The 26,331-nt window shown below is 34.6% G+C and overlaps 5 protein-coding genes across 15 annotated transcripts; 1 reads left to right on the top strand and 4 right to left on the bottom strand.

Moving 5' to 3' along the window:
- Positions 1 to 215: 215 nt before the first annotated feature.
- On the bottom strand, positions 216 to 5,600 carry LOC108200960 (pentatricopeptide repeat-containing protein At1g62930, chloroplastic-like). 11 transcript variants are annotated; one of them, XM_064084021.1, is made up of 6 exons: positions 3,831 to 5,600; positions 2,586 to 2,603; positions 2,383 to 2,452; positions 2,025 to 2,097; positions 1,457 to 1,933; positions 216 to 709 (listed from the first exon to the last, which is right to left on the bottom strand). In XM_064084021.1, exon 1 carries the CDS (start codon positions 5,440 to 5,442, stop codon positions 3,850 to 3,852), a length of 1,593 nt encoding a protein of 530 aa, XP_063940091.1. In that variant the 5' UTR covers positions 5,443 to 5,600; the 3' UTR covers positions 216 to 709; positions 1,457 to 1,933; positions 2,025 to 2,097; positions 2,383 to 2,452; positions 2,586 to 2,603; positions 3,831 to 3,849. The 11 variants fall into 11 exon arrangements, with proteins under 11 accessions (XP_063940091.1, XP_063940094.1, XP_063940097.1 ...); XM_064084024.1 differs by lacking the exon at positions 216 to 709 and having other exon boundaries at positions 1,353 to 1,657; positions 1,807 to 1,933; XM_064084027.1 differs by lacking the exon at positions 216 to 709 and having other exon boundaries at positions 1,353 to 1,657; positions 1,827 to 1,933.
- A 491-nt stretch (positions 5,601 to 6,091) lies between these two features.
- On the bottom strand, positions 6,092 to 6,605 carry LOC108201069 (COBRA-like protein 4). The gene is made up of 2 exons (XM_017369356.2): positions 6,473 to 6,605; positions 6,092 to 6,378 (listed from the first exon to the last, which is right to left on the bottom strand). The coding sequence occupies exons 1-2, from the start codon at positions 6,603 to 6,605 to the stop codon at positions 6,092 to 6,094; spliced, it is 420 nt and encodes a 139-aa protein (XP_017224845.2).
- A 1,951-nt stretch (positions 6,606 to 8,556) lies between these two features.
- LOC108200452 (putative pentatricopeptide repeat-containing protein At1g12700, mitochondrial) lies at positions 8,557 to 11,859 on the bottom strand. The gene is made up of 2 exons (XM_017368607.2): positions 9,922 to 11,859; positions 8,557 to 9,006 (listed from the first exon to the last, which is right to left on the bottom strand). The coding sequence occupies exon 1, from the start codon at positions 11,794 to 11,796 to the stop codon at positions 9,943 to 9,945; it is 1,854 nt and encodes a 617-aa protein (XP_017224096.1). The 5' UTR covers positions 11,797 to 11,859; the 3' UTR covers positions 8,557 to 9,006; positions 9,922 to 9,942.
- Positions 11,860 to 12,480: 621 nt separating this feature from the next.
- LOC108203130 (RHOMBOID-like protein 10, chloroplastic) lies at positions 12,481 to 21,712 on the top strand. The gene is made up of 9 exons (XM_017371886.2): positions 12,481 to 12,706; positions 14,437 to 14,657; positions 14,867 to 14,921; positions 15,030 to 15,110; positions 15,190 to 15,286; positions 15,375 to 15,442; positions 16,810 to 16,908; positions 19,112 to 19,153; positions 21,281 to 21,712. Exons 1-9 carry the CDS (start codon positions 12,515 to 12,517, stop codon positions 21,425 to 21,427), a joined length of 1,002 nt encoding a protein of 333 aa, XP_017227375.1. The 5' UTR covers positions 12,481 to 12,514; the 3' UTR covers positions 21,428 to 21,712.
- A 532-nt stretch (positions 21,713 to 22,244) lies between these two features.
- Positions 22,245 to 25,619, bottom strand: LOC108201913 (transmembrane emp24 domain-containing protein p24delta3). Its single transcript, XM_017370251.2, has 4 exons — positions 25,252 to 25,619; positions 22,884 to 23,090; positions 22,684 to 22,760; positions 22,245 to 22,597 (listed from the first exon to the last, which is right to left on the bottom strand). The coding sequence occupies exons 1-4, from the start codon at positions 25,492 to 25,494 to the stop codon at positions 22,453 to 22,455; spliced, it is 672 nt and encodes a 223-aa protein (XP_017225740.1). The 5' UTR covers positions 25,495 to 25,619; the 3' UTR covers positions 22,245 to 22,452.
- Positions 25,620 to 26,331: the final 712 nt, after the last annotated feature.

Below are 26,331 nucleotides of genomic sequence, written 5' to 3'. Positions count from 1 at the left end.
AATGATGTCGCTCTTTTCTCCCCATCCCGCTGGACACATTCATTACCTTGCATGAGTTTTTAGATTTATTACAATTTATCAGGAGAACTTTCATAATGGATTAGTTTCAACAGAGAACGCATCCACAACAGCCGCATTGTCGAAACAACGAAAATCATCACGCATATAAGCACAAGCCCGTGCCTCGCACGGGCTACAGTGCTAGTTCTTCACTTAATAAAGTAACTCAAAATAAATATTTAATCACTAGAGATAAATGACTAAAAATTGTCAACGTAAACCTAAAGACAGGACAATTAAAGATATAATGCTGACAACACACATAAAAGGATAAATAAAACTACAATTTGAATGCAGCCGTGCCATACCTTCTTTCTTTTTAGAATTTTGTTTTGAGCCTTCACACGCATCTTCCTCCTCATTTCACCATTATATTACAAAAATTGATCCTAAACCATATAGTATTATAAATTGGTAAGTATAAAGACCTGCAATTAAAGTCTGAATATTTTAAACTTGTAATTACAAAACCTATAATTAAAGTCTGGAGATAGGAGTATCAATTAAGTAAAACCCATCACTGAAGTTAACGAAGGTCCTGAGGTCAATTTATCACTAAAAGCTGTGACTATATGGTCTGCAGGTTGCAACACATTCATTCCAAGCCTCCACTTTAGCATTTTGTATAAGATCAAAGATCAGGCAACATCTACAATTACAAAAATCAAGAAAATCAAAAATCCTCATCTTCGGGATTTTGTACAGATACATTGTAAAACTTTTTCTGTTACATAATGCAAATAAAAACATCAGGCCCACACAAAAATCTCTATATTCTAATCTCGATCAAATGTGAGAATAAATTATGTGAACGCATGAACGACTGAGTGCCATCAATTACTAAGCTATAACAATTATCTAAGGAATGGTGTATCCAACACATTCATTTCCAAGTTAATCTAAATAAACATATGGATGTTTGATTATCTTCAACTATGTAAACCTTGGTGGATTCGGCAGTTTATAACCTTTTATATATTTATAAGGGCTCATCTTTTGACAATGCATTCTACAATGTAATTTATCTATGCGGCTTTCAGTTAGTGTTTTGGTGGATTGCTGAACCTGGTTATAACTAAAGACCATTACTTGATAGACTGCCGCTGAATTCAATTGGTTTGGGCAGAGTGTTGCAGATGCAGAGCCAGTCCGTCCAATCTAGTGTTTGGGAACCCTAAATACAATAGAAGAAAAGGCTCATCCAAGGGTGTGAACAACATGTTCTCATCAAGTAGCCGGCCCGTGAACATGGAAAGAAATTGTAGGAAGAAAGTAGAGGTGGAAAGGGAAAGTGAAACATAAAAAATGGCTTTCTGCTAATTTCACTACAACACAGGCCAAAGAATCACAGGTGAAACTCAAATTACATCGAATATATAATGTAGAATCAACTTACAAAGAATCACAGGTACTCTGGTTGCTGTATCCAAACCCAAATTTACAGTGCCTAATATATTGAGCGCGGACAGCTGGACATCTAACATGTGAAACTCTCGTTTCAACTGCTGCAATCAAATGTTTAGTTACCACAGGCCTTTTGGCATCCATCATCCACGTTTAGGAGGGGGAAGACATTCTTGTGCCGAATGTAATACTCCTGTGAATTTCATGTAACCAGATACTAATCAGCAGGTTATTAAACTAAGCCGTGTTAAAAACTTGATTGCCATAAGTTTTAAAAATTCAATAACCAGGAAAGATCATCATCTGCATAATAAATTATATGAATAGCTGTGAAAACAATACATGGCTGTGTGGGCACACACAATATCAAATAGTAGTTTTGGCCGGTCTCTACCACATACTGTTGCCGTAGAGTAATCCTTTTCATTACAGTTCTCTATTGTTGCTTTGGTTCCCCGGTTCTTCGTAGCTTCCCGGCCAAATTAACATATAATTAAGCATATCAGTCCCCAAGCAAATATATCAGTACTGAGAATACAGTACAATGAATATCAACTAACCATAGAGTCATCCAACTCCCCGACATCTGGCAGAAAATTCCAAGGTTTCCCTCACAGTCATTTTCGGGGCTGGCTGCAAAAGAAAGATGAGAGCAGTTTCTTGAAGAATAAAACCACATGGCGCAGTGAATCAACAAGTTCATATGTTGTTGAACTGTCCAAACAAGTAGATATCTCTTCCATAAAAAGCGTGTTTGATAGTCCAACCAACATTTAACAAAAAATATTAACCCACTACATTAAAGATAGTCTATCAAAATAAGGACTACAAATCATGACAAACTAATAGTATCTTCGCCATAAATACAATAAATATTTCATTCATTGATTAAACAAAGGACAATGGAGAATAGTATACCTTAGATAATAGTATACCTCAATCTCAATAGTCTTTAAGTCGTCTTGTAAAAAATATTAAAGTCTTGAACCTGCAATTCATAAAACAGAAAATCACACCAATATAAAATTACATAAGCTATACTTGATTTGATATGAAACCACAGAAAAGTCATATCAAAACATTCGACAATTATATATAATTATAAAGGTGAGTAAACTAACCTCAACAAAATATTGAATCTGCCAAAAAAAATGAAAACTTGTGTCAGTACTTTTATCAAACACTTAAAAAGCATGGTACAAAATACTCTATACCCATAAATTCTTGCCCTACAGTAATGTATAATAATAAACCAGAAGACACAAAGTTTACTACCTTGAAACTTTGACCTGCAACCAGTAACTTAGTTATAGCTAAGTTCAAATTCACTATGTATGTGTAATATTAACGAACCGAACTAGGTCTGAATTTGTTCAAACTGTAAGTTAGATTTAAAAAAAACAAATATATACATGTAGAGTAAACTAAGATAGACAATATATAGTTCACAGGTCACTGGCATAAGGATGATCCTTCGTTGAAACTTAATTCTGCACAAATTGGAGGCTCAAGGATCTTGGAGAATTAATCATAAAACGGTGGAGATTGTGAACAACAAATATTCTTTTCCGGGAATAGAACTAAAACCATTAGTAAGTAGCAGTGCTCCAGATGAAATAGTGATTCAGCAACTAATTTTTCCTAAGAACATATACAACAGGGTATCAATCAGAACGCAAAGAAGCAAGTCTAAGATAATTGCATCTGTTAACCTGGGGAACATAGGAACCAGAAAATTAGATATTAAAGACATGCGCTGTTAAAGGGAAGATACAGACTCCTGGCCAACATTCAGACAATTGCCATATCTAATCCAAAGTTCTTTCAAAATAATATGATATTAAGAGTACATCCATTCACGAAGATGGAATATAAACATAGATCTCATATAGGCCCATCGACAAGGTTTCAAAAAGCCACCAAAACCACTGGTCCCCCCCCCCCCCCCCCTCATAATACAGGCTCTTCATTTCTTTGGATTGAAGATCTAGTCTATCTGACTACATTTAACCTATATAAAGTGTTCACGTCAATTGTCAACTCATGTACCAAGGACATTAGAACGATTCGACATACTACAGACAAAGAGTCGATGCAAAAACAAAAAAGGACGTTCATGTGAAACATAAATAATTTTTAAAAAATTTATATATAATGAACCCCAACAACTTGTAACTGCAGTGCGTTGAAAAAATAAACTACTCGATAGGAGAAGAACAACAAGGTATACAACAATGACATCTGACAGTGTAGTAGCACAGCCTCTATCTATACTACATGCCATTATCACGACTGTTAATGCCTGCAAATTTGGTTATCAAACCCTTGGAAAATGTTGGCAAAATAGATAAGATTATGTATCTTACCACTCTCCTTTTGTTACACCTACGGCAAGTACTTCTTGCGCAAAGCAAGGAGAGCGGGATCCTGTTCTTGCACTTCAAGTAAATCCAGTAAAGCAGACGCGGTAGATGCATCTGCTTTAAAGCCGCGAGTACGCATTTCATCCAGGAGTACACCTGCTTCATAGTACTTCTTACTGTGTAAATAACCATGCATAAGTGTATTGTAGGTCACATTATCCGGCAAGCAATCATTTGCTTCCATTTCCCAGAAGAGGTCATTTGCTTCCTCAAATAACCCTTCATGAGAATATGCTTGGATCATCATTGTGAATGTCTTGACATTAGGCCGCAAACCTTTCAAAGGAAGGTTGTCAAAAAGGCTTCTTGCATTCTCTAGATGTCCATTTTTGCTTAGTCCATCAATCAGAATATTGTAAACATGTATATCAGGAACTAACCCCCTCGATTCCAGTATTTGAAAAAAGGATAGTGCTTCAACAACATAACTATTCTGGCAAAGACCATGCAACAAGATAGAGCATGTGACTTTATCCAATTCAACACCTTGGTTAATCATCTTTTCCTTAAAAAATTTCCGGGCTTCAACATGTCTACCCACATGAAAAAAACCTTGCAGTATAGTATTGTAAGTCTCAGTAGTTGGGGTTAAACCATCATCGGGCATTTGTTGAAAAAGATCTATGGCTCTGTCCACTTTAAACTTCTTACAATAACCGTTGATGAGGATATTATAGCTAAGAGTATCAGGCAATATTCCCTTTCTCTTCATGCTTTCGAACACTGCTAATGATTTATCAACCTCTCGCCGCAAGCAGTATCCATCCATGAGTGAATTGTAAGTAACTAAACCAGGATATTCTCCTCTTTGAATCATCAACTCTATCACATCCTCTACATCTTCAATCATTCCTTCTTTGCCATATGCATCAACCAATATATTGTAAGTAAAAACATCTCGAGAAATGTTCCTAACATCCATCTCCTTGAGCAATTGTTTAACATCATGCCATCGATTAATGTCACACAACCCTTGAATTAATGAGTTGTAGGTTATAACATCTGGAGATATGTCTTTCCTTGTCATTTGGTGGAGAAGACCCAATGCTTGATCAACTAATCTATGCTTACACAAACAGTCAATAATTGTGTTGTAAGTTACCGTATCAGGCCTGCAACCTTTCTTCTCTATAATTTTGAACAACTTGACAGCCACAGAAGGATTTCCTCTCTTGCAGATGCCGTGAATGATTGTGTTATAGGTAACAACATTGGGTTTAAAAAGTTGAAATCTGATGAGGTTCTGGAACAAAAGCTGAGCCTCATGAGGCATATCTTGGGAAATAAGGCCCCTGATGAGTGTGGTATAAGTAACCACATCAGGGACAAAACCGTGCTTGATGATTCCAGCCAATAATGAAGATGCAAAATCGACACGATTCAAGTAACAGAAACAGTTAATGGCAGTGTTGAAGGTAAATATATCAAGGGGGATGCTTCGAACACACATATCCCTGAATAGGGAGACAGCTACGGAGTAGTGTTTCATTTTAACGAGGGCGGCTAACAGTTGATTGAAGTCGATAACAGTAGGCAGAGGTTTCATAAGGAGCATTTACCAAACACTTGAAGAGCATCTTCGAGTTTATCGAAACCAACCTTCCACTGCTTCCATCTCATGGAAGTAATTGAAGCTCCCTTCTGCTTCATCATCTTTCTATTCTATACTATGACTAATCCTTTCTTGAGTTCTTTCAGTAACTCTGCTTTTGCTACTCACTTTTATCACTCTCAAACTTTAAGCCCTCCTTTCCCTTTTCTATTTTCAAAAAATTATGACCACAGGCGTGTTGTAAAAAATGAGAATCGTATTCAATCAGTAAAGTTAGGAAACAAGGATTAATTAGAGATTAAATGAACTGATCGGAGATTAATCGGATTGATCAGCTATTAATCGGAGATTTAATCTGTTCCGCGAGTTACGGAACAAGAATTAATCCGTGATTAATCGCTGACTTTTTTAGAACAGGGAGGCACGTGCAATTTTTTTATTTTCTTATATAATTCTAATATCTCCACTAAATTAATTTTAATTATATATATATATATATATATATATATATATATATATTATAACTGTTCTGTAAAAAGAAAATGACAACTAATTTTGGAATTTTTTTCCCTATAAATGCTCTTTACCAATTCACAACAGACATTCTGAATCAAAGCTAAAAATGTTTGCCAGGAAATCTAATACTTCTGATTCAAAGTGCAAGCACACTAAAAAGCAATGACAGCAGCATTATAAAGAGTAGTGTAGCAGGGGAACTAGGTTGTGCACCATTTGGAAGGCTTGGGTAGTCATCTGGCTGAGGCATTACACATTCATCACCATTGAAAGAAACTTTTCTTGGAAATGTCCACCCCTGTCGGAAAGTAAACATGTCTGGATCTTTGTGTAGTAACATTTCCGACTGCACATTACCCTGTGGACCGGATTGGAGTAACATGTCGTTGTACAAGCTGACGCCGTAAAATACACCACTATCATCTGCACAGCAGTAGATGCACTTAAGAAACGTACTAACATAAGGAGATGCACATTAATTTAGCACGGCCCAATTGCAAATTTATGATAAACTTACTGATGCTTCCATATTGATTTAGGGGAATATAGTCGAAGCTGAAAACCTGTGTGACACTCCTCAGGTTGGGCTGTAACACCACCATATTCCAATGACTATAATTCTGAGCAAAGTTTTGGTTCATAATCGTCATCTTAACTCGCCAGTACTCCTTATAACTTTCTTTTACATGCCAATGGATTGTTACAGGACACATGTGCCTTGTACACTTGACGACTGGCCGGGGTTCTTCATCAGTCGGAAGCTGTAATACCGGTAGTGATTCGCCAGGCCTATCAATAAAAGTAATTGTACATAAATGCAAATGCCGATTTCAAATGAAAGAAGATAAATGCAAATGCCGATTTCAAATGAAAGAAGATAATGCTAGAAAAGTTATTATTCAAGTTTTAAGTTAAAAGTTAGCAGGAAAACTAGAGTTCAAACTTCATCGTTAAATTAGTTGAACTAGAGCAAAGACGGGACAATATTTTGGAGAAGAAAGATCATAATACACTATTGCTCTATTCAAAGTATAATCTTCACTAAACATGTTAACTGGGGTAATATAACCTCTCTCCCAAGTCCAACACACATATGCCTCTCTACGAAGTCATCTCTCAACTGGACACAAGTTTTATACTTACTAACTGTGCCACATACATCTCCAATAACGACTAGTCTATTCTATAAACTACATGGCAACATAAAAAAAAAAAAGATTAATACTTGAACTAAAATAGATAAAGAGAAAGATTTAAAATAATTACTTGACACAGTTGATTCCAGGTTGTCCGGTGCAGCCACAACTGCATGTAGGGCATGGAACAATGGTACTGTTGTAGAATGCAGATAAGGAAACACAACATCTCGGGATAAGTCAGAAATCGACTTATAAATAAACCAAAAACTGACTTAAAGACAAAAGTTATTAGTAAATTTTTCAAAATATTTTTGATAAAACTTACCCATAAGTCATAATTTACCCATAAATTATTTTTATTATTATTATATTTTTAATAGCTCATAAGTCATTTATAAGTCAAAACTATCCCGACACACGTAATAAATGTTTGACTTATCAGATTAAGTCACGTTATGTCATGAGTCACAATTTTTAACTCAGACAAATAAACTCTGTATCAATAAAAATTAGGATCATGACTAATCCCAAAGATAGGAAGGAAGATATATTTAATAAATAATGCCTGTCCTGATATAAAATGTAGAATATGAAAATAAAAGTTTGTATTAGAATATATACTCAATTCATTCAAATATCACTTAGTATTATCATAAAATACTTTTTTAAATGGTGTTAAGTATTTTAAATATCATCAAAAAAATTTCTTAAATGACTTAGATATACAATTGACTACTAAGGGCTCATTTGTTTTCGGCTAAACAGAACTGAATGAAGTCATCTTAGCGATTAATCTACGTTAAGATTGTTTGGCCATGATAGTTTACATTCTGAATTATTCATATGTAGCTTACCCAATCATTGGGAAAGAACGATTCAGAACTGCTTGTCCATGCACATCTTATAAAAAATTGTACATTCTTGTTTGTTTACTATATTATTTTATATTTATGTTAATCTTATCACAAATTTTGTTTGTAATCGACTGAAAATAATATAATCTTTCAAAAACAATACAAAAAAATATAATATCAATCAATATAAATTTTAACTTTATAATTCTTTTGAATAATAATACATGTAATATTCTTTTTATATGTGTTTAATTAAGTTTTGATCTTATTAAAAATCAAGGGATATATATTTAATTCAGATTTGTATGCATTTATTTTATTAAAACAAATTATCATATTCTGATATATTATTCAGATATTTCAAATATTATTTATCAAACAATATTATTCATTCAGAATTCAAATGATTCATCTATTAACATCATTCAGCTATATTACTCATTCAATTCAGATTTGCCAAATGACCCCTAACTATAATTGAACGATTTATATGTTAAGAGTTGACCTAGGCTGATTAGTTAAGACGCTCTGAGCCCTGCAATGGCCTGAGAGGCTTGCAGACACAAGTATGAGACATTAGCAAATCGACATACTACAGAGTCGATGCAAAACCGAAAAAGGACCTTCATTATAATTAAAAAAATTATACTCCGTATCAAATTAATCCCAACAATTTGTAAGTGCAGTACATGGAAGAAAATAAAGTAATCGACAGGAGAAGTGAAAGTTTTACAGCATTGACAACTGACATAATAATAGTTGAGCCTGTTGATACCGCAAATCATTATTATAATTGCGAATTCCTACAAATTCCCTCCAAACATGTTGGCAAAGTAAATAGATTATGATGTATCATACCACTCTCTGGCAAGCAGTTGCGGAGAGCAGGATCCAGATGTTGCACTTCAAGTAAGTCTAGGAAAGCAGATGCAGTAGATTGCTGCAAAGTCGTGAAATGAACACAATGTTGTATCCTGCATCCATCACAAACTTGCATGTATATTTCCTCCTAAATTCTCGTTCAAACAAAATCAAATCTCCGGTTAATTCCTGATTTCCTGTATAGCAATGAACCAGAAAGACACAAAATTTACTACCTTGAAACTTAGTTATAGGAAAGTTCGAATTCCCTATGTAACTATAATATTGATGAAACAAACCACACCCGAATCTGTTTCTAACAGTAAGTTACTTGAGATAAGAAAGCCATAATAAAAAATCTAAGTAAACGAAAATAGACAATATATAGGTCACAGGTCACTGGCATAAGGCCAGGTGAGGGGTTCTGCACTGGACTGAAAAGCTTGCAGACATCAGTATCAGACAACCTCAGCTAAGGCTGTTGTCAGAATCTAGTAGTAAGAGGATATAGTGAAGAAATGAAACGCTGGAGAAACAGACTCCTGGCCAACCTTCAGTCAATTGACATATCTAATCCCAAATTCTTTTAACATAATAAGAAATGTAGAGCGTATATCCAGAGATGGATTCATGAATATGGTATGTAAACATAGATCTCATATAGGACCAGCGGCAAGGCTTCACAAAGCCACCAAAACCATTGGTCCACGTTTTTTTTATAATGCAGGCTCTTCATTTCTATGGATCGAAGATTCCGGTCTTTCTGACTACAGTTAACCTATATAAAGTGTTCATGCATACTAAAGACATTAGGACAAATCAACAAACTGCAGACAAAGTGTCAATGCAAAAATAAAAAAGGACATTCATTTGAAACATATATAATTTTAAAAAGATTATACCAAACCCCAAAAAATTGTAACTGCAGTACATGGAAGAAATAAACTACTCGATAGGAGAAGAGCTGCAAACTTTACAACAATGACATCGGACAGCGTAGTAGTAGAGCCTGTCTATACTACATGCCGTTATCATGATTGTTAATGCATGTAAATTTTGTTATCAATCCCTTTGAAAAATGTTGGCAAAATAGATAAGATTATGAATTCTACCACTCTCTCCTTTCGTTACACTTATGGCGAGTACTTCTTGCGCAAAGCAAGGAGAGCGGGATCCTGTTCTTGCACTTCAAGTAAATCCAGGAAAGCAGATGCGGTAGATGCATCTGATGCAAAGCCGTGACTACGCATTTCATCCAGGAGTACACCTGCTTCATAGTACTTCTTATTGGGTAAACAACCTCGGATTAGTATGTTGTAGGTTACATCAGTAGGCAAGCAATCATTTGCTTCCATTTTCCTGAATAGTTCATTCGCTTCCTCAAATAACCCTTCATGACAATATGCTTGGATCAGCATTGTGTATGTCTTGACGTCAGGCAGCAAACCATTCAAAGGAAGGTTGTCAAAAAGCCTTCTTGCATTCTCTAGATGTCCATTTTTGCTTAGTCCATCAATCAGAATATTGTAAACATGTATATCAGGAACTAACCCCCTGGATTCCAGTATTTGAAAAAAGGATAGTGCTTCAACAACATAACTATTCTGGCAAAGACCATGCAACAAGATACGGCATGTCACTTTATCCAACTCAACACCTTGGTTAATCATCTTTTCCTTAAAAAATTTACGTGCTTCAACATGTCTACCCTCATGAAAAAAACCTTGCAATATAGTGCTGTAAGTCTCAATAGTTGGGGTTAAACCTTCAGAGGGCATTTGTTGAAAAAGATCTATGGCTCTGTCCACTTTAAACTTTTTACAATAACCGTTGATGAGGATATTATAGCTAAGAGTATCCGGCAATATTCCCTTTCTCTTCATGCTTTCAAACACTGCTAATGCTTTATCAACCTCTCCTCGCAAGCAGTATCCATCCATGAGTGAGCTGTAAGTGACTACATCAGGATAACGGCCTCTTTGAATCATCAACTCTATCACATCCTCTGCATCTTCAATCATTCCTTCTTTGCAATACGCATCAATCAATATATTGTAAGTAAAAACATTTTGAGAAATGTTCCTAACATCCATCTCCTTGAGCAATTGTTTGACATCATGCCATCGATTAAAGTCACACAACCCTTGAATTAATGAGTTGTAGGTTATAACATCCGGAGATATTGCTTTCCTTGTCATTTGGTGGAGAAGACCCAATGCTTGATCAACTAATCTATGCTTACACAAACAGTCAATAAGTGTGTTGTAAGTCACAGTATTAGGCTTGCAACCTTTCTTCTCCATAATTTTGAACAACTTAACAGCCACAGAAGGATTCCCTCTCTTGCAGATGCCGTGAATGATAGTTGTATAGGTAACAACATTGGGTTGAATGAGTTGAAATCTGATGAGGTTCTGGAAAAAAAGCTGAGCCTCTTGAAGCATATCTTGGGAAATAAGGCCCCTGATGAGAGTGTTATAAGTAATCACATCAGGGACAAAACCGTGCTTGATGATTCCAGCCAGTAATGAAAAGGCAAAATCGACACGATTCAAGTGACAAAAACAGTTGATGATAGTTGTAATGGTAAATATCTCAACAGGGATGCTTTCTACACGCATCTTTCTAAAAAGGGAGACAGCTACGGAGTACTCTTTCATTTTAACAAGGGCAGCTAATAGTTGAGCAAAGTTGATAACAGGAAGCAGAGGTTTGATAAGGAGCATTTTATCAAACACTTGGAGAGCATCATCGAGTTTATCGAAACCAACCTTGGACTTCTCAAGGAGTAAATGTTGAAGACGAGCATGAGCTGGATTAGAGGAATAAGAGAATTGGGGTTTGGGTTTAAAGGGGATATTAGGGTTAGGTTTAGCGGAGAAGTGAGAAACTGCGATAACAAAGAAGGATGCAAGACAACAAGTATGAGATGAATCTGCAGAATGTGGTAGGAATCGAGAATTTGATATCACAAATTTCATCATCATATCTCTCTACTTGTCAAATTTACCTGGCAGAACTCAGAAATTCAGGCCAGAATTTTGATTTAGTACAGTACTCTCGTTTTAGTCTGACTGAATTTATTTATTTATTTTTGTTGAAGAAAATCTGATTGAATTTTAATATTAATAATTACTAAAAATTAATTTTCTCCAAATAATTTAATGTAATTAACATTTGACTTTTATATAAATTAGATTGACATTGATTAATAATTGTTAACAAAGAAAATTAAAAATGTGACTAAGCTGAATAAGTAGGCATATATTTATTTAATTTTTACGGTAAACCTATGTGAAATCGGCTTTTTTTGATGGTATTATTATATTTTTTGACTTCTACTTCTGATCATTTGTACCAATGATTTTAAACATATAATACCCTCATGTTATTTTATGTAAAATTTAATTGAATTAATTTCTAATTGTAAATTAAATTATATATTTGAAATCTATTTTATACATATTAGTTAACGTCCGTGCCCACCTCCGATGTAAAAATTGGGTGGGAAGGAGAGCGTAAAAATTTATATAAATAAAGAGATTTCAACTATTACTAACGGAAATGAAAATAATCAAAATTTTCATTTTATTAACTATAAATATAATTTTCTGTCAAAAAGAAAACTGTAAATATAATTTAAAATTTTAAAGATGATCTCTTCGTACTATATAACAAACTAATAAAATAATGGCAATGAGATAAATGAGAATGGCGGGTTTTGCCTCAATTCCAAACGACCCCACATCATCATCGCCGTTGAGATTCAATAGAGTGGGTCCCACTCCTCTCCACCTCATCACCACCTCCGCCGGTCTCCGCCTCGGCGATGTTCTCCGGCGGCGATTCACCGCCGACGCTACTCATCTAGGCCTGGTTCTCAACTCATCTATTGAGGTAATTATGCTTCAAACTACTCGCTCCGATGAAATACGATTATCAAAACTTCGATGAATTAGTAAAATCCGTTCAATTTAGAAGCGTCTGATATAATTAATTTATTCCTGTTTAATTTTAACTTCGATAAACTAATAATTTTGATAAATTTCTAAAATTATCTCAACTTAAGGTTACTATTGAATTTTGTTTAGTGTTAAGCTTTATAAAAGACTCGGATCAGTGTTGTTTTGTTAAAAGGCGCAATATGTTAAGAAGTGAAGGATCTAATTTTGAAGCACGAGCTGCTGTTAATCGCTTACTATTTTAGCGAAAATTAAGATCGTAGATTTTGACAAAAATATATTACTTATTAGATTTATAACTTTAACTTTCAAACGTAGCAGAGCATGTCTAATGTAAAATAAATGTAAAGTAATGATCAATAACAAAGCATCAATCCACGATGTTCAACAATTCAAAAGTTCGGAGTTGTTTTGTTCAATTTCTGGTAACATTTTTGTGTTCGAGCTGTTATTTTAATCTGTTAATAGACGAGATGAGATATGTTACAGATTTGTGATGTCTTGAATGTTGTGTCAATGTGGAATGGTTTACAACGATTTGTAGGAGCAGGTGTTGGTAATAATCTGAATGTTGTTATTTGCTTAGAGATGCTTGACTGTTGGTGTGTGAACTTATTATCTTCTATTGATTTGAACTATAAAATTGTTGACCGTTAACCTATATTACATATTATTGTTACTCTAAATTTATGTTTCTGCATGACTTGTTGACTCTTTACAACTAGTCGGGCGACTTGTTGACTCGTAGATTCCAAGGAACCAGGAACTAAGGCTCGAATCGGCTCCATGATAACCATGTTGTACCTGGAAGTAGGTTTAAAAGATTGCATTACACTAATATTGTGGAAAAATGGGTCATTATATCATGAACTCAACTAAGTGTTTGCGAACTAGTTAGCATTGGCCACATGAATCCTGGGACATGTTACATGTGATGACTTGTGTATATCCAATACCGTTCAACAAGTAATATTCAGTTAACCTTCGGTAGAGAAAATTAAATTGATAAGAGAAGGATAGATATAGAGGTTGCATGATTAGCAGAAATCTGTAGACTATATGAAATTAAAAATATTTATGAAGCCTTTTACAGTTGGTGGAAATTGCTCAGTCCTTTATATTTTTATTTACTTGAATCATGCGCTGAAAATAAATAGTAGTAGAAAACATTCCCATAGGCATACCCCTATTAGGTCCTAGGCTTGTCAATGTAATGAACGTATTAAATATTTTCAAATTTAATGACTAAAGATTATAAAGTGACAACTAAATGACTGTTTTTAATCAGTATTACCAATACTTTTTATACATTCAATAGAAAAAACACAGTATTTATTTAAAAAAATAAAAGCGGAACACATGGGTTATATGCTTGTATGAATAATGTAAGATGAAGAACAAGTAAAGCGTTTACTATGCACAATTAATATAGGCAAAAGTGCACATCTTTTATAGATGTGTCTATCTCAAAGAAGGAAAGCTAGTTTTACTAATTTTAAACAACTGCAATTTAGCTGTCACATTTTGTTCATTTACTAATCAAGTGATATAAAATACCAGGCTTGGAATGCAAAATGTAACTTTCATTTGTCTTTATATTTTGGGGATTTCTATTCCTTTTCTTAAACATGATATATTGTCTTGCTTTGTGTGCCTGTGTTGAAGGAAGTTTTGCATAGAAGAATCCACCACTTCGATGGGTATATATTTCTTCAACGGTCATACGATGCTTGGGCAGCCAAATGGTCATCTACCTTACTATTTTTTGGTGGAGAGGGGAGTAAAAACAACTATTTACGTGGTAGAAATTCACAAATGAATTCATCCAGAAAAGACGCATTTAGTAGAAGAGGACTAACCACTGTGCTCATTGCAGTTAATGTCGTGTGAGTATTAAGTTTTTTCTTGCATCGTTAATATAGTTCGAATTTCCCTTTTCCTCGGCCATTCCCAAGTTATCCTCTTATTTTGGTGCCATTATCTCAATTATGTTGGCATTCATGTTACCCCATTATTACACATTCTAAATTTTCAAATAGTTTTTGTTACATATTGCAGTTGCTACTCCACCTAGGTAACTAGTTTATGCATGCAGGGTTTACCTTGCACAGATGGCAACACAAGGGAAGCTAATGCTCTGGGGTGCAAAGGTCTTGCTTGCATAGACATCATCATATCAAACTGTAAACATATATTTATACCCTTTTATTGCTTGATTCACAAATTCCTAACTGTATCTATATTACATACACTTGCAGATTAATAGTCTAATAGACAGAGGACAACTATGGAGACTTGTGTCATCTTCATTTTTGCATGCAAATATTGGACATCTCCTGGTCTGGTGTTTACGCGCATAAATTAATTACGGAAACTATTTTGAAGTGTGAATGTTAACATGGGTTTTGATTTTTGTAGATCAACTGTTATTCATTGAACTCTATTGGTCCTACTGTGGAGAAATATAGTGGTCCTGGAAGATATATGGCAATTTATTTCATCTCTGCAGTTGCAGGTAACTATCAATACTTAAATTATGTTTTGTTTCGCCTACGTACATTGTATGTTTTGTATTACCTGATGAAGTTGTTACTATGGACTAGCTTCAACAATGAGTTATTGGTTCTGTAAAGCACCAGCAGTTGGTGCATCTGGAGCAATATTTGGATTAGTGAGTTGTCTTTACCCCTACAGTTTAACTTTCTGTGATTTATCATGCTTTTAAATAGAGTTAAATGCATTTTTCACCCTTTGGTTTTAACTAAATGCACTTTACACCCAATAGTTTTACAATAAGCACTTTGTATCACTTAACTTCAAAACCTGCCACACTTTGGACACTCTAAACACTTTTTTCGTCATACTTTGACCGTTACCATTAGTCAATCTAGGGTATATTTGATATTTCTCATTAAAAAAAGATTTATTTACATTTTGCATCCCTTAGATTTCAGTTAAATGCATTATGAACCAATAGTTTTGCTTATATAATCATTAGCCATTTCCCGTATTAATATTGATGAGGAGCTTTTACAATTTGACTAATATATTAATCGCATCCAAAATTATATTACAATTTAACGTGAGTAACAAATACAAGAATTGATTGTTTATACGCATCGAGTAGTGTCAATTAATTAATGTCACATACAATTAATTAATACAGTTTTGTCATAAAAATTTATATAAAGATAAGATATGTTACTACCATCATCAACTTTATTAACATATAATAATAAAGATGATATAATTTTATAATTTTTTTTGACATATGCGCACTAATTAATTTTATGTGATATTAATTAATTTTATGTGACACTAATTAATTTTATGTGACATTAATTAATTGACACTAAGTTCATATAAACAATCGGTTTTTGTACTTGTTACTCACATTAAATTATATAATTTTTTTGAATGCAATTAAGATGCTAGTCAAATTGTAAAAACAATACATCATTAATATTATTAGAGAAAATGATTAATGATTATATAAGCAAAACTACCGTGTCCATAATTCATTTAGTCAAAACCTAAGGGATGCAAAATGTAAATATTTTTTTTTCAAAATGAAATACCTTAAATACCGTCGGTTGCCTAACGGTAACGGTCAAAATATGACGGAAAAATGTCTAAAGGGTTCAAAGTGTGACGGGTTTTGAAATTAAGGGATGTAAAGTGTTTATCTTAAAAATATTGAGTGCAAAGTGCATTTTTCTAAAACCAAAGGGGTGCAAAATACATTTAACTCTTTTAAATATTATGCATGGACGGGAATCGTATTTATCATAATATGTCATAGTGGGATTCATTTAAGAGCATCTCAGTTGCATCACTCCAAGTCTGATGAAGAATATGGAATGGAATGCTTCGGATTTGTATCTGACATACTGGTAGACCTATAAAATATGCTCAGGAAGAAAGGGAGACATATAAATATATAGAGTTTAAATCCCCCCGCCCCTCTACTCTGGATGCTAATTGAAGGCATTTCCTCTTTCTAATTGTATGTGTTCTACTTGTGATCCCTTTAATCAGGTGGGATCTTATGCTATGTTTATATTCCGGCATAGGTACCTAAGTAATGAAAGTGGTGAAGGTTTGCAGCACGTTGCAAGGATCATTATGTTAAATGCGGTATATCCATCAGTCCTCTCAACTTCCATGGAAATGAATATTTCATCTTTTATCGTATATTAATATCAATTTGGACTGATATACTGTCAATATCATCAATAATATGACATAATTATGTCATGAGTATACGACATTATCATTGTACTAGCTACTGTAGGAAGAACTGCCACCAAGTTTCATATTACCTATAGATTGAGGCTCTTGCCTCTCCTTAATATGCACTAGACATAATAATATATACACTTTTCAGTTCTCTGCCTATATCTGACTCTCCTCTCTACTATGATCCCTTCTATTACTTACTGTATTTCTCATATAATCTGAGATGGTATCATACTAGGAGTAGAGAAGAGGAGAATATTTCTGTTAAAGCTTTGAGTTTTCCCAAAAAACTCAAGCTGCCCAAGTGCCCCGTTAGGTTCTTTGTATTTCAGCCCCAAAACAAATCAAAGTTGTAAACCAATACATATCAGCGTTACACCTTTTTTTCAGTTCTCAAAAAATCCACCTGAGACAAAGTTGGTTGTCTCTCTTATGTGAAAATCTCAGCGTGTTTCGAATTCTTGTCCCAGTAACAGCTGAAGTAGTATGCTATATGTCTGCATAGTGCATATATACACGTATACAGTTTACTATGTCTTATGTCGGGAGATTAAGATTTCAATTACTAATTATTTGTAGTGAAGGTGAAACCAAGACCGCTAGAAAGCCGTTTTTTTTGCTATACAACTCTATCATAGATGGGTGAAAACCGTAAAGAAGAAAAACCAGTGAGCTTTATTGCTTGGCTGGATTCAGAAATTTAGCCCCGATCTGGTCTGTGGTCACAGAAGGGGGAGTTGGACAGCCTGTGTTAAATGGGCTAGGCTGTTCTAACGATGAAAAAGATTCAAAAGGAAGTCAGCTTCCTCGTTAAAAATTTGGCGGGAGTTATTATGAAATATGAAGTGAATATATATATGTGGATCCCCTCGAAAAATGTTGAATAGTTACTTTCTCAAGGGAGAATTCTGTTGGGATCTTTGGTATAAGCATATCAAGTCTTCCTGGTTATAGATTTAATTGGGTAGAATGAAAATAGAGGGTTTGTTGATATTATGAAATTCCACCAATCTATCGTGTTGCTGCAAATTAAATAGCTCAGAGGGCTAAGATCCACTGAAGTTATCATGGGACGGTACTTGTCTAGGCGAGTTACAACCTCCTTCATCAAAACGCATCTAAAGCAGCAGAACTAGTACTCCCTCTGTTTTAAAATATAGGTCGTTTGACTTTTTGGCACACACTTCTAAGTGCCTTGACCGCATAGATAAAATCATTATTTTTTTAAAATTTTCTTTTTTGAAAAAAAGAAAATTTTAAAAATAATAATCATAACTAAGCGGTCAAAAGACTTAGAAGTGTGTGCAAAAAAGTCAAGCGACCTATATTTCAAAACAGAGGGAGTAGTATATAACAGATATACACACAGTTCCCGCCACGACTGCAAAGCAGCAGAATTAGTAGTATATATACAGATATATGCACACTGTTCACTGCCATAAATGACAAAGCAGCAGAAGTAGTGGTATCATGTATGTATATCCACACAGTTCAGTGCTATATCTTGCATCAATTTATCCAGTGCTGACAGCAGCACCTCCTTGTTAATTCATTGAAATCTAGTGATCACAAAGTCGAATCTCAGTATCTTCAACGGATTTTCAGTTGAACTGATTGGCCGTAATGCTGACAGCAGCACCTTCATTTGACTTTGACACGAGCTAAAATGTAAAGTACGGTCACAAAGTTGAGTCCCAGTATCCCCAAAATTCTCACATCTTGTTCCCAAGATATGTTTTGTTGGACGCTTAGGTTACGCCCAATTTCCTAGTGTTCCACTCTTCAATATCGATACAGGTCTTCCATCCCAAGATGGCATTTCAAGTGAGGGGTGTGTATCAATAATATGACATAATCAAGCTCATGTCATCAAGACGACAGATCATTTTACTAGCTACTGTAGCAAGAGTAGCCACCAAGTTTCATATTTCCTATATACTGAGGCTCTTGCCTCCCTTGTAACGTTCAGTAGACATAATAATGTATACACTTTTCAGTTCTCTGCCTATATTTTTCACTCCTCTACTATGATTCCTCCTAATACTTTCTGCAATTCTCATATATACTCTGAGATATAAATGTCTGAACAACTGTTGTGCAGGTTATTGGGCTCATGTCAAAGGGAATCGACAATTGGGGACATGTAAGTATGGGAACAGAATCCCTTTTCCTTTCCTGATTGGTTTTATTTCAATCATATATATCAGTAGACTTAACCTAATTTGTCTCTTTTTTAGATATAGGTCATGCCATGTATTTTGTTGCATTTGCTACTGAAAGTTAAGGGTCCTGGTCCCCAGCATATGATTGCTGGGGTGCCAGTAACTAACACACAGCACCTGCACCGTTGGATCACTTCACGGATGGCCCAGATTTAAAAAATTTCTCGCACGTACAGCGCTTAAAAACCGTTGTACGTCCAGCGTACAACGCTTTTTAACCGCTACGTCCAGTGTACAGCGCTTACAACCGCTGTATGTATAAATTTTTTTACACGTACAACGCTTAAAAAGCGCTGTAAGCATAGAACGATATAAAAAAAATATTATGAGATTATTAAAGAGGCAGGATGGTTTTGGTCTTATAATATCACCTCCTGGAACATTTTCCAGCCAGCTCCAGATCCCCACTGGAAATATGAATGTTACAAGAAGATAAATCAATGTAGGAGACCCAATTACCGTGCAATAGAACTTATTAGATGAGGGGATATAAAGCAATTATCATTAGCTGAAAGATACGATCATAGTTCAATATTTAATGCTCTTTTATACCCCAAGACCTTGATAATCATTTATTGTTTTCAACTGCACAATATGAAATGTTACTTATATTTGCATTCATTCTCTAAAGAACTCCCTCCAGAAGGAAAATCAATGAAAATTGGTTTTTGGCCATAGCTCAAATTGCAAACAAAATGCCTAGAAGTTATAAAAAGTAGCCAACTACTAATTTTAGCAAACCTAAAGATTATGTGAGTTACGATGAAGGGTTATTCTTTTGTTCAAAGTGGACTGTAAATAATGCCCAGTGGATGCTTCTAAGGTAAACAAGAATGTCACCTCACGAAGGGAAGAGAAACACATAAAAGCAAAAGAAAGGGAGAGAACGAGAGCTAGTGCATCACTTCCCCTTAAATAGATGACCCAGAGTCCCAGACGGCCAGACTACTGTTTATTAGAAAGCTTACGAAAGAGTATTCCGTCGAAAAGGTCAGATGTAAGAACGTAGCTAAGGAGTATGCCATATATACAGCCAGCGATAACTTTGAGAAATAGTTTTCTTTTTAGCATGCTTATTATATCTGCTATAGGACACGCCATAATAACAACAGAAGCAGCAGCAGCAAGCACATAATAACCTCATAATAATAAAAAAAATTACATGTTTAACCGCTGTACGCTAGAGGTACAGCGGCTACAGTGGTTTATAAGCACTCTACATGCGGGAAAATTTTAAATCGGGACCGTCCGTGAAGTGATCCAACGGTGCAGGTGCTGTGGGTTGGTTACTGGCTCCCCAGCAATCATATGCTGGGGACCAGGAACCTCATAAACAATCAAGTCCTTGTTTGTATAATTCAAGTCACTAAATGGTAGATGGGAGTTTTGGTCAGTAACCAAATATTATTGCATCTATAACCTAAAAGTAAAAGTTTTTGTCAACTCATTGAACCACAAGTCGACCACGAAGCTTATCACTGAACTACATATAAAGCATATCAGTGAACTATATTTGATTTTAAAATATGCATTTTCCATCTATATTGACTAACCTCAAACTAAATGTCATTAAGTATTAAACAGAAGCTGTTAGTACATGTCATTATTTCTGATTTTCTCAAGATCCATATGTAGCTGTCAAGTCAGGATCTGTGTTCTTTACTTGTATTTTAGGGCTATGTTTTATACTCTTATATAAGGTTATGTGTTGGATGCTTAATGACTGCTAAGCTTTTGTAAATATGCAACAAGTAAACCAGAATTTTAATGAGCTTAAATTTTAGAATTATATGAATTTGTGGAAAGTATTCGTGCTTGAGTGAGTTATGCAACTTTTAAGGTGCAAGTGGTTCATATATAGTTTAGTGGCGAAAAGTAGCCTTTACGTTTTAATGAATGTATATTTCAAGGTGTTGCCTGATGGAAAGGAGTTTAAGCATTTTCTAATAAGCTGACATCTTAGATTAGTTCTATATAGTCGTAATATTCTTTCATTGTGCCTTACCTTTCTAACCCAAATTTAATTAATTTAAACATGATACTTCTAGTTCGGAGGCTTCATAGGTGGAGTTGGAGCATCATGGCTTCTTGGTCCGGCATGGGAGTACAAAATGCTTACCAATGATAAGAGACGAGCTTTTGTCGACAAGGCACCGATTTTTTCCCTTATCAAGCCTAAGAGGAGGCCTTCATAGATAAATGTCTGTGTAGAGTACTCTCATCTCCCACAGACACGCGCGCGTCATAAACTGTACAAACCCGGAAGGTGAAATCTGCATGTTTCTTAACTGATCACCAGTGATTTTCTTGTCGCAACTCCAGGAAAAATTTCGCCAATCCAATAGGAATTACTTGTAACTGATTGTAAACTTGCGTCAAGGAATACCCAAAATCAGTATGACATATATTGTATATGCTTCTTTTGCTTAATATTTTTTTAGTGTTTGTTATGTAAATTTCACTTTTTATGCCAAGTTAAATTAATTTCTTAGGTTCTGCCAAAGCTTTTCAGTTGTTACAAATGAAAGAAACGAAAACTGAAAGGGAAGTGTAGTAACCCCAACAAACTTCGGACATTCTTTTTCTTATAGCGAACTTACCATCAACAGAATTCAAGAAAATCTTATCAAACTGGAAAATTCTCTATGTTTCACATTCAAACTTGATACATTCATTCATCATACTTCACTCTGAATCTGATATGCCATGTTTATCTCCAACATCGACCATCTAAAAATTTTGTAGTATTAGAGAAGGCACAAAGAGGTAAGTATTCATATTAGAGAAGCATTGAAAAGATTGTTTGAAATGATCAAGAATTCCATCCTTTCACTTGGTGGCAAAAGCATATTCATATTTACGTACTTTGTTCAGAAATAAGGTTAGCTAACAGGGCTAATGTCTATGGTAAAATCATCTTTTCATCATCTCAGGGTCTAAGCTTATATACATTTAGTGGGTGAGCACACTGAGGATTGAAAAAGGATAAGCAGAACATATATAATGCGCAAATTTAATAACAGACTTCTCTATCAAAGATTGTAAGTTTCAAAATTTTCTCCTTGTCCCAAACAGATAAAGCAGGCCAAAATGATCAAATTTTTCCGACTGCATATAATAAAAGGAAGTTTCTCAGTTCTGGTTTCTAGGTTTTTTTGCCCTTGGTAAATAAAAATGATTCTAAGATTTGATCATCTATTAAACTTGTAATAAACTGAACCTAGATTAGCTTCTTCTTTTGGAAAAATCGCTTCAGGTGCATTATCTGCAAAACTGAAACCCCAACGCAGACGGCCAGTGATAACATACTGTACAACGCAACTCTAGAATTTGTGGCTTCATTGACTATCCTCATTTCAGCCTCCCTGCACGACATTACAAGACAGTTTTCATATATAAAAAAGGCAAGGCACAAATGTAAGAGTTCTTTTTTAACCAGAATAAGATGTACCTGTTTTTGAGATAGAGTAAATTTTCATGAATAGCCTCCACCGCTCCTTCAAGCTTTCTCAATTCAAGTTCGACACCCTACAATATAAACAACCAATGGTGGAAATGGACACTTAGAATTTTGTGAAAAGCACTTTAGCTCAACCAATATACACTAGGTTAGCTACATCAAAGAAAATACAAAATGCCACTAGCTCTCACCTCAATTTTCTCTTTTCTGGCAACCGATTCCCAATCCTTTGCTGCAATTCCTGTTTTCCAGTCTAAGTTCATACTCACAGCTCCAGTTCCATGGTGATCGACCCAAAAACATGCGAGGTACAGACCAGCTTCATTTGTAGTAAATGCAAATTGACCGTGCGTCGCATTCTCATTGCTGTGAAGAGTGTTCCCATAAGGCGATGTCACCTATAAAAAAATATACAAGGTAATTATTTTACTTGAAAGAAAGCACGAATAATAAAACCTAATGCAGGGTTGTTCTACAAGAATTTTTTCATAAACCCACAATATCATTTTTCATCTTCAGCATCATCTTGTGTATTATACGATTGTACAAAAAATTAAACTTTTAACACATGAAAGAATAATTCTAAAACAGAATCCCAACATTCTTCAAGCTACCACTACATAATCACGTAATATATCTGCTGAAGCTCACGAAAAGTACATTCCATTGATATGTTAATCTTTAACACGCTTGCCTATGTGACATATTACTGCTATAGAATATACAAAAGTGAGGAACTTAAACATTTCAACACTAATGTATCACATCAGTAATGTAGTTCTTGCATCAATGTATTATATTTCCAAGTTAACTTGTTTAAAAAGCTGAAGTATATGCAAGCCTGCAACCATAGCAGTACATTTGAGAATATATCACTTGCAATTTAGCATAAAACGAAGATATTTGTAGTACTCGGAGATATATTAACTATATCCAATCCGTTTCCGATCAACATTATACATATCTATTCATACCTCTCAAGCACTGAGCTATATAAGAATGGTGCAGAATACTCGATGAACCCAGGACGTCAAGTATGAACTAACCAAAATAAATAACTCAATATAGTATAACACTGTCTTTGTATATGCACTTTGATATGTCTGTTAGGTACTGATGATGTTTTTTTCCACTCTCTAAAGTTTTTACATCTTAGTCCTTATACTCTTCATCACTACAGTCTACAGGTATTTAGGTTGTGTAAAATGTTAGCTGAACTGCTGAAGTTGAGATAAACAAAAGTAAGATTTAACAAATGCAGAAAAGGGACGGCAAACAGAAAAATGGACCATCTGCAGAGAGTGATAATATATCATATTCATCTATTTCAAAGTGTTGCAACAACAATGACTCACAAGTCACAAGAAAAGTTACATAAGCCGTAAGCAAAACAAATAACATTAACTTGGCAATTTTTTTAATTTGGCAAAAATTTATATAGTGAAGTGAAGTACATTCGAACTTTACTGTGGTGGTGGTCGAAGGGACCAATAAAGAGAGGAATCATGTGTAATAAAGTTATGAAAACATCCACCCACACAACCACAACTTTAAAGATATAATTACATAAGTAAAAAATGATACCGGGCAGCATATAGCACATGTAGATAGATTCCCTACTACCAATTTAAGTATAATTATGGAAATAGGAAGAGATAATGTAACTTAATTTACTTTGGTCCACTTTATTTCGACAAATGCACAGGCTACATCACCAAACTTGCCAGCACCAGAATATTCAATTAGAATAAACAATGCCAGTACAATTTGATATACTAGTAAAACGTGATTACTCCAAAGGATCTCGATACATGAAGTGGAAACAGTTTTGTTTATGTGCCTCATATTTTAAAGTAATGAATAACAAAATAATCCACAAACACGGGTATAAAATTTTACGGGCAAGGAAAGAGTAAGACTAATGAATAAACAGAGTCATTCTTAATCAGACCTCCTAACAGAGTCATGTTATTCACTCTTTCAATCTATATCTCAATACAGCAAAATGAGGCTATTTATCTTGTGCTCTCAACATTAGCTACCAAAGTTACTCTTGTGGCATCTAGCCACACAAGCCGCAGAGTCTCTCGAAAGGGTCCAAAAAAATCATTCATTGCAATGTTACGACTCTCAAGTCCATGGACATGGATGTGTATATAAAAATTAGTTTTCCCATCATAGAAGGCTAGCAAAGCAACTCACACATCTCATATCAGTGTAATCAATCAACACACCGAAAATCACCCTTCAATTACAAAACAATATCACAAAACTGGTTATAAAAAAAACAATCAGCCAATTAACACAACAAAATCATCTATCAAAAATCAAATTAACAGAAAAACACACATGACACAGAAAGTGCACCAAACAACTAGTTAAACACGCATTCCTCACAGCAACCACCACAAATCTGTTACACATAGTAATAAAAATAAAAACCCAAATTACAGATTCCATCTTTTTTCAAATAAAAAACACCCAATTAAAATTTTCAAAATACCACTAAAATCAATATTAAAAAAAAAAAATAACATCAAGGGGTTGTGACAAAAATACCTTAGCAGAGATGGTAGGAGTGGGATGAACATTATCATCCGAAATGACAACATAATCCCCCAAAACGACGACGTTATTATGGATTTCTTCTGTAACGCACTTGGTACTGGACGCAGAAGGCAGACTCATCCATATCGCATCACCCTTTTGTATTATGGCAACGAATATCATTAACGTGCAGACCCAAAATCTGTGTCCCATGATCGACATCATGTTTTTTTCTATGTATATGTGATGGTGCATATATGTGTACGATGATCGAACAGAAACAAGTGTGACACTGAGATCGGTCTGAAGATGCAGTCTGGTTGGATGTTGTTACGTGCCTCTTTTGGTTGGGACTAGGGATTGTTTTATTTAGAGATTGTGTATGTAAAAGTAATGTTTTTGTGATTTTGTATAATATAGGGATATTTTGTGATGTTATTTTTTAACGAGATAATATTCTTATTATCGTAATTATTAATATAAGAATAAACTTAAATACATATTATTTATGATAAATATTAGAGATCCTTGATATCGGTATAATTTTTGATAATTTAATTAAGACTATCTTCTGTAGCTATATATACACATCAGTATCACCAATCAAAATTGTTTATATTGACATATCATCATGCCATATCATTTAATAAAATATATATTCTATAAAGATTTTCTCGTATTTGAGGTTGCTTTGTAAATATATATGTTTGAAGTTCGCAGTTTGAGAGTCCAATTTCAAAGTTGGGGTCTAGCCGTCACTTTTCCATTTTTCAACCTTCATCCGCTTAATTGATTAAACCTCTTCGCTCTTCCATCCTCTCTCCTGTTTACTAGTTGTTTTTCAATGAAATCAAGATCAGATTCTTTTCGCCCATTGTTGGGTATCTTATTGTTATCAAGATTGTTAGTCGTGCTTATCTTTTTTGAATGTTGATGTTTTGTGTTTTGATATTTTTGTGTGCTCTATCATGGGTTTCGGTAATTTTTCTAAGGACTTATATTGTATTTTGGGTGATTCGTAATGCTCTCATCAAATATGGCACGGTAGTGAATACAACAACAGCTCTCACCTTTTACGACAAAAAAAATTAT

This window comes from Daucus carota, chromosome 9 (genome assembly GCF_001625215.2).
Source record: "Daucus carota subsp. sativus chromosome 9, DH1 v3.0, whole genome shotgun sequence".
NCBI lineage: Eukaryota > Viridiplantae > Streptophyta > Magnoliopsida > Apiales > Apiaceae > Daucus > Daucus carota.
Note: the sequence above shows the minus strand (reverse complement) of the source record. Positions and strands in the feature narration are given on the sequence as shown.